Source organism: Rattus norvegicus, chromosome 7 (assembly GCF_036323735.1).
Source record: "Rattus norvegicus strain BN/NHsdMcwi chromosome 7, GRCr8, whole genome shotgun sequence".
In the NCBI taxonomy this organism is placed as follows: domain Eukaryota; kingdom Metazoa; phylum Chordata; class Mammalia; order Rodentia; family Muridae; genus Rattus; species Rattus norvegicus.
In genome coordinates, this window is record NC_086025.1 from 10065778 (window position 1) to 10072481 (window position 6704).

The 6704-nt window shown below is 54.1% G+C and overlaps 1 protein-coding gene across 4 annotated transcripts; it reads right to left on the bottom strand.

Annotated features, from left to right (window-relative positions):
* Window positions 1-794: 794 nt before the first annotated feature.
* Window positions 795-2390, bottom strand: Rps15 (ribosomal protein S15). Of its 4 annotated transcripts, none has more exons than NM_017151.2 (4): window positions 2315-2338; window positions 1919-2004; window positions 1146-1380; window positions 899-1045 (listed from the first exon to the last, which is right to left on the bottom strand). In NM_017151.2, the coding sequence occupies exons 1-4, from the start codon at window positions 2315-2317 to the stop codon at window positions 932-934; spliced, it is 438 nt and encodes a 145-aa protein (NP_058847.1). In that variant the 5' UTR covers window positions 2318-2338; the 3' UTR covers window positions 899-931. The 4 variants fall into 4 exon arrangements, with proteins under 4 accessions (XP_063119185.1, XP_063119184.1, NP_058847.1 ...); XM_063263116.1 differs by having other exon boundaries at window positions 901-1045; window positions 2181-2317; XM_063263115.1 differs by having other exon boundaries at window positions 795-1380; window positions 2315-2390.
* Between the last annotated feature and the right edge of the window lie 4314 nt (window positions 2391-6704).

The window sequence follows — 6704 nt, forward strand, 5'->3', positions numbered from 1 at the left end:
ATGGAGGTCACTGGCTTTGACCGCCCCTCCCCAACACCTTCTAGGAGCCCCTGGAACAAGTTTCCTCTTTTGTGTCACATGCCTGGGGCTGTGGGTGGACTGATGACAGTGACACCAGGGGCAGGAAGACAGAGCACAGCACCCCCATGGTGACCTATGGTTCAGGTAATCTCCTGGCCTTGGTGGACAAAGTCACTTACATATATGCACACCCACATAGTTAGGTCTTCAACCAGGAGCCCCTGGTGGACAGCTAGGCTGGAGGCCTGCTTCGAGGCAGGATGACTGGAAGGTTCCAGCAACCCTCCCTGACTTGCATCCCCAGAAATGCAAGGTTCTCCACTACCATGCGAGCCAGTGTGGCAGTTAGTCCACTCCAGAGGCAGGCAGACCCAAGTTCCAGCACAGGGACTGGCCAGAGGATCTCTCCACCACAGATGTCAGAATTCCACCAGTAGGAGGCACTGAGCCTTTAACACAGCCTTGGTGACGCACTTGCACTTGAGGTCTTCCAGGACACTACTACTATGAGTGCTGGCTAACACCTGCCACCCCATGGTGCAGAGAGCTCCAAGCTCTGCAACAGCACTAAGCCCAGGGAAAAGGACAGCAGGCCTCCTGTGTGCCACTGTCATGGCAATCCCCTCCCACACAAGCACTTCCTGCAGTGTTCACCTGCGCTGACTGAGGGGACCCTGCCGACCCGTGCTCAAATCTGGAGCCACCACCTCCCAGGCCTACACCCTTCCTAATGTTCAGCTCGCAATGTTGGGCCGCTGGAGAAGCAAAAGGAGGCTACATGTAACCATTCACCTCCATCCTGAAGGAGCGACAGCCACCAAGGGCTCCGGGTTCCAAGCACAGGGACCAGCCCCAACCCCCCCAGGAAAAACCAGAATCCAGGGCTGAAAACGAGTCTTTATTGTCCCCACTACTTGAGGGGGATAAATCGGGAGGAGTGGGTGGCACCAATGCCGGGCCGGCCGTGCTTCACAGGCTTGTAGGTGATGGAGAACTCGCCCAGGTAGTGGCCGATCATCTCGGGCTGCAGGGGGAGAGTAAGCAGAGCAGCAAGTGTGAGTAAGTGTGAGCAGCTGCGGCCGCGGGCAGCCACCCGCCCGGTCACACCCCCAGACCACACTCACTTTGATCTCCACCTGGTTGAAGGTCTTGCCGTTGTACACACCCACCATGCTGCCGACCATCTCGGGCAGAATGATCATGTCCCTAAGGTGGGTCTTCACGACCTCCGGCTTCTCCATGGGTGGCGCCTCCTTCTTGGCCTTCCTCAAGCGCTTGAGCAGTGAGTGCTGCTTCCTCCGCAGGCCTCGGTTCAGGCGCCGTCTCTGCCGGGCGCTGTACAACTGCATCAGCTGCTCACTGTGGGAGAAGGGGGTGGCTCAGGGCCTGAGCACTCCTGCGGTCTGGAGACCCCAGGATGTGGACCACCCAGGGGAAGGAGGCTGCACCAAATCCACCAACCCGGTTCAAAAGTCCTCTCCAAGTACTGTGGCCAACCTCCAGGACACAACCCTCCAGCCCACCCAATCAAAACACAGCACACCCAGACCAATTGTCAAGCCCTGGTTGATTTTCCCCTCGGTCACAGGGAGGCCTGGAGAAGGCCTGTCAGTCAGCCATGCTGGAGACGGAGGCAGGGTCGCCATAAACACTGTAAAACAGTTTCAGTGACTGAGCTGGTAGAGCGCTTGCCTGGGAGGCCAGGACGCCCCGAGTTTGATGCCCAGCACCGTGATGGTGACCCAAACACTTGAGAGGTTGAGACAGGAAGATCGGGAGTCGTCTCTCCGTGTGGTTTTTGTGTGTTAAGTTCCTGTCTCCATCTCCAGCACCACGCACAGAAAAAAACACGCAAACGGACAGAAACCCAGCGGACCAAGGTGACGGGGCCTCTTACTAGGACATGTCCAGCAGCTGGTCGAGGTCCACGCCACGGTAGGTGAACTTGCGGAAGGTTCGCTTTTTCTTCTGCTCCACTTCGGCCTGCGTGAGCGCGAGTCGGGGTTAGCGGGAGCTCGCCGTTCTTTCCCGGGAGCCCCGGAGGCGGACTGCGCGAGCTGCACAGCTGCCCGTTAAGGCTACCCGCTCCCGGCTACGAAGGCCCGACGAGGCGATACACAGCCCCGCGGCCGCCCGCAGCCTTCCAGGCCCTTCCGCACCCGCCATCCGCAGTCTCCGAGGACCCGAGCACATCGCTCCATCCCCGAGCAGGGACTCCCGAGTCCTGCGAAAGGGCCCCGGGAGGATGGCGACGGATACACTGGCGCAGAGAGCGAAGAAGACACATACTCACCATCTTGGCGGCTGCTGGGAAAAGGAAGCGGTGTCAGCGGCTGCGCAGTTATCGCGAGCTCTGCTGGGAGGCCCCGCCTCCCGCCGCACAGGAGCTTCCGCCCTCGGAGACTCGCTATTGCCCCCTGCTGTCCGGAGGGCATAGCGACGAGCGCAGCTAACCTCGGAGGGGTGTGGCTCCCTTTGGGGTTTTTGTGTCTGTCTTTCAGTCCCTATTTCTCCTTCGCTCGGTCCTTTCGGATGTGTGTCTCTTTCTCCCGTTTCTGTGTGTTTTTCCTTGTCTTCTTTGTCTTTGTGTTTCTGTCTCATGTACAAGGTCTCAAGCAGCGATTCTCAATCCGTGGGTCACAACCTCTTTGGAGGCGCCATAACAGATATTTTACGGTTCCTAATAGTAGCAAAATTACGGTTATGAAGTAGCCACGAAATCTATACATACATTTTTTGGGAGGGGGGCGCAGACGGGTTTCTCTGTGTAGCCCTGGCTGTCCTGGAACTCACTCTGTAGACCAGGCTGTCCAGGAAATCAGAGACCCTCCTGTCTCTGCCTCCTGGACGCTGGGATCAAAGGCAAGGCCACCACCATCTGGATGATTTTGTATTTTTATTTCAAAATAGTTTTGAGTCAGGGTCTTACTAAGCACCCAGCCTGTGAAACCAGGCTGTCCTCTAACTCAGAGAAAGATCTGCCTGTCACTGCCTCCTGAGTGTCCACCACGCCCGGCTTATCTTGTCTGCTTTACTTGTGGGATGTGTGAGCCTGCCACCTCAAAAGCGTGGGGGTTAGAGGACAACGTGGAGGGATCAGTCCTCTCTCTTCAGCAAGGTCTTCAAGCATGGCAGCAAAATCCCTGTCCCAGTGAGCTTCATAAAAAGATCTGGAGAGAGGGAATATGTTTGGTGGAGGTGCAGTCAGGTGTGGGGAAGGGGTGCCTCTGTGCGCCCAGGCTGAGGCATCCCTTCCCCTCGAGGGACCAGCCACACGACGGTATAGTATAGAATGGAGTTTATTCAGGACATGGGGAGGGGAGTTGAGGGAGAGAAAGCCAGAGGGGGTAGGGAGAGGGGAGTAGAGGACGACCAAGAGCATGACGGGGCAGGGGGAAGAGGGGAGAGGGTGAGGGAGGAAGGGCAGGAGAGCAAGAGGAGGGGGCAAGCAGCCCTTTACAGTGAGTCAGGCACACCTGGCTGTTGCCAGGTAACCGTGGGGCGGAGCCTAGACTAAATGCCAACAACTCCTACTTCTTTGTGGTTTAGACGGGGGTTTTGTTTAGCCCAGGCTGGCCTCAATCCTGTTGTGTTGCTGGAAATGACCTTTAGCTTGTGACCCTCCTGCCTCTGCCTCCAGAGAGCTGGCACAACAGATTTGTGCCACTCAGCTGACTGTGCTGGGCCATCGATGTCCCTTGGTCAGGCATGGTGGCATGCATTGCTTGCAGTTGGTCACAGTTTGTTAAGTAGTCATGCACAAAGAAGAAACAAGAAGGAGCTGGAGAGATGGCTCAGTGGGTAAGAGCACCGACTGCCCTTCCAGAGGTCCCAGAGGCGACATGGTGGCTCACAACCATCTGTAATGGTTCTGGTGTGTCTGAAGACAGCTGCGGTGTACTCGTATGTGTAAAATGGATAGACGTGTCTGAAGAAGGAATTAGATGTCCTGACGGCGAAGATCCAATTTGCCCCAAGCAACTCGATGCCTCAAATCAGCAGGAAGTGGTCTGAGGAATGTGGCTTCCTGTTCAGCACTTTTCCCTCTTATCTAGTGGTCGGGGGTTGAAAGGGTAGGAGAGGGGTGGAGAAGAATGGAAGAAGAGCAACCCACAAAGTAGCAAAGTCCAGCAGCAGAGGCAGATGCAGTGTACACAGAAGGCAGAGCAGACTGGATGAGCTACAGAGAGACGCCATCTTGAAAGAGAGAGGAGAGGGCAGACAGTGGTGGCCAGGACAGCCAAGGCTGTCCAGAGAAATGCTGTGTGAAAAAAAAAGGGGGAAAGAGAGAGAGAGAGAGAGAGAGAGAGAGAGAGAGAGAGAGAGAGAGAGAGAGAAGAGGAGAGGGGGGAGAGGGGAGAGAGGGGAGGGGAGGAGAGAGGGGAGGGGAGGAGAGAAGAGAGGGGAGGGAGGGGTGTGTGGCCAGGGAAAGAAAGATCCCCTCACTAAATCCTGGCAGGTTTAAAACTTAAGACCGTCCAGAGTCAGCACCCTGGGTTCCAGGTGACAGGGATGCTCCTGGCAGTGGCTACCTCAGGTGCATACTCTGTAATCCATTAGACAGCAAGCATTCACTAAGTTATTACTTACAAGTAGGAATGGTTCAGGGGTTCAAAGCCGGTTGGAGGAGGTTAATGATGTGTTGCAATGACAGAGCTACCAGCAGGGAGGGGTTCCCTGAGAGCCCCCCGGGCTTAAATCCAAAGGAAGCTAACTTGGTGCATGGCTGGGTCTGTTACTCGGGCACAGACATGTGAGGTTAAAGAATTAGCCCTGGTGGGCTGGAGAGGTGACTCAGAGGTTAAGAGCACTGACTGCTCTTCCAGAGGTCCTGAGTTCAATTCCCAGAAACCACATGGTGGCTCACAGCCATCTGTAATGGGATCTGATGCCCTCTTCTGGTGTGTGTGAAGACAGCTACAGTGTACTTATATATAATAAATAAATAAATCTTAAAAAAAAAAGATTTATTTATTTAATGTATATGAGTACACTGTAGCTGTCTTCAGATACACCAGAAGAGGGCATAGCATCGGATCTCTTTACAGATGGTTGTGAGCCACCATGTGGTTGCTGGGAATTGAACTCAGCACCTCTGGAAGAGCAGTCGGGTGCTTTTAACCGCTGCTGAGCCATCTCTCCAGCCCTAAATAAATCTTTTAAAAAAAAAATTAGCCCTGGTGTGTGTGTGTGTGTGTGTGTGTGTGTGTGTGTGTGTGTGTGTGCAAAACCATGTCCCGCCTACTGGGAAGGCTGAAGTAGGGGGCTCTCTTGAGTCCAGGCAGGCTGGGAGGAACAGTGAGACCTTTGGTTAAGAGCACTGGCTGCTCTTCCAAAGACTGGGGCACCCATCCGATTATGTATAACCCTACTCCCAGGGGATTTGAAGCCCTCTTCTGTCCACCTCCAGCACTAGGCACAGACACAGTTATACTTGCAGGCAAAACACATACACTTAAATAAGTACCTGTGAATTAAAGAAAAAGAGGAGGAGGAAGGGGAGGCGGAGGAGGAGGAGAAGGCAGCGGTTCTTGGGCATGAATAGCCAAGTTCAGGGTGCACCAAGCCTTGGGTTGCAGTCCCAACGTGAGCTGGGTGAAGTAGTGACTCCTGCCTCTCAGCCCCACAGACAGGAGGGCCAGGAACTGCAGGCTGGAGGTCAGCCTGGGCTACGTGAGAACGCACCTCAAAATTAAGAATGGGTGGTGGGGGGGCTGGAGAGATGGCTCAGCGGTTAAGAGCACTGACTGCTCTTCCAGAGGTCCTGAGTTCAATTCCCAGCAACCACATGGTGGCTCACATCCATCTATAATCAGGTCTGGTGCCCTCTTCTGGCCTGCAGGTGCATACATGCAGGCAGAAAGCTGTATGATGTATACATAATAAATAAATAAATGTTTAAAAAAAAAAAAAGAATGGGTGGTGGGTGCTGCAGGGATGGTTCAGCTCAGAGCCACTGCTGCTCTGCAGAGGCCAGCGCCCGGGTGACTGCTAACCAAGGGATGTGATTGATGCCCTCTTCTGGCCTCGGAGAGCAGAAGGCACTGGCACAATTCATAGACCTACATGCACGCAGTCATACCCATTAAAATCACTATTCATCACCTGGAGGTAGAAGCAGGATTGTTGTGAGTTCCTGTGTTTACCAAGTAGTACCCTGCCCCCCTTTTGTTTTTTGAGGCAGGACTTCTCTCTAGGTAGCCCTAGCTGTCTCGGAACTCACTCTAGCCTCAAACTCAAAGATCCAACTGCCTCAGCCTTCCATGCACTGAGATCAAAGGTTTGAGGCATCGTCTCCCAGCTGTGAAGCCTTGTCTTAAAAGAAACAAACAAACAGGGCAGGGCACACATCTATTATCCCAGCATGCCCCAGGGGCAGTAGATTTCCTGGTTTGATTAAGGGACCCTGCCTCAGGTGGTGTTGACCCACACCTTTAATCCCAGCACTCCAGAGACAGAGGATGGTGGCTCTGTGAGTCTGAGGCCAGCCTGATGTACAACGTTAGCTCCAGGACAGCTAGTGCTACACAGGGAAACCCTGTCTCAAACAAACAAACAAACAAACAAACAGACCAAAACAAAAAATCAACAACAAAGAACCAGAGACCTTGCCTCCTTCAGTAAGGGGGAGAAGCCACTGAGATCCTGACCTAGCGCCCAAAACAAAAAATCAACAACAAAGA

Excerpts from the sequence above, each read along its gene's own strand:
- Rps15 (XM_063263114.1), bottom strand. The coding sequence starts at position 2,222 with ATGGAGCGATGTGCTCGGGTCCTCGGAGACTGCGGATGGCGG. Across the intron at positions 2,005-2,180 it reads TCGGAGACTGCGGATGGCGG|GCCGAAGTGGAGCAGAAGAA; the intron begins GTGCGGAAGGGC and ends GCGCTCACGCAG. Across the intron at positions 1,381-1,918 it reads CAGCTGCTGGACATGTCCTA|TGAGCAGCTGATGCAGTTGT; the intron begins GTAAGAGGCCCC and ends CTTCTCCCACAG.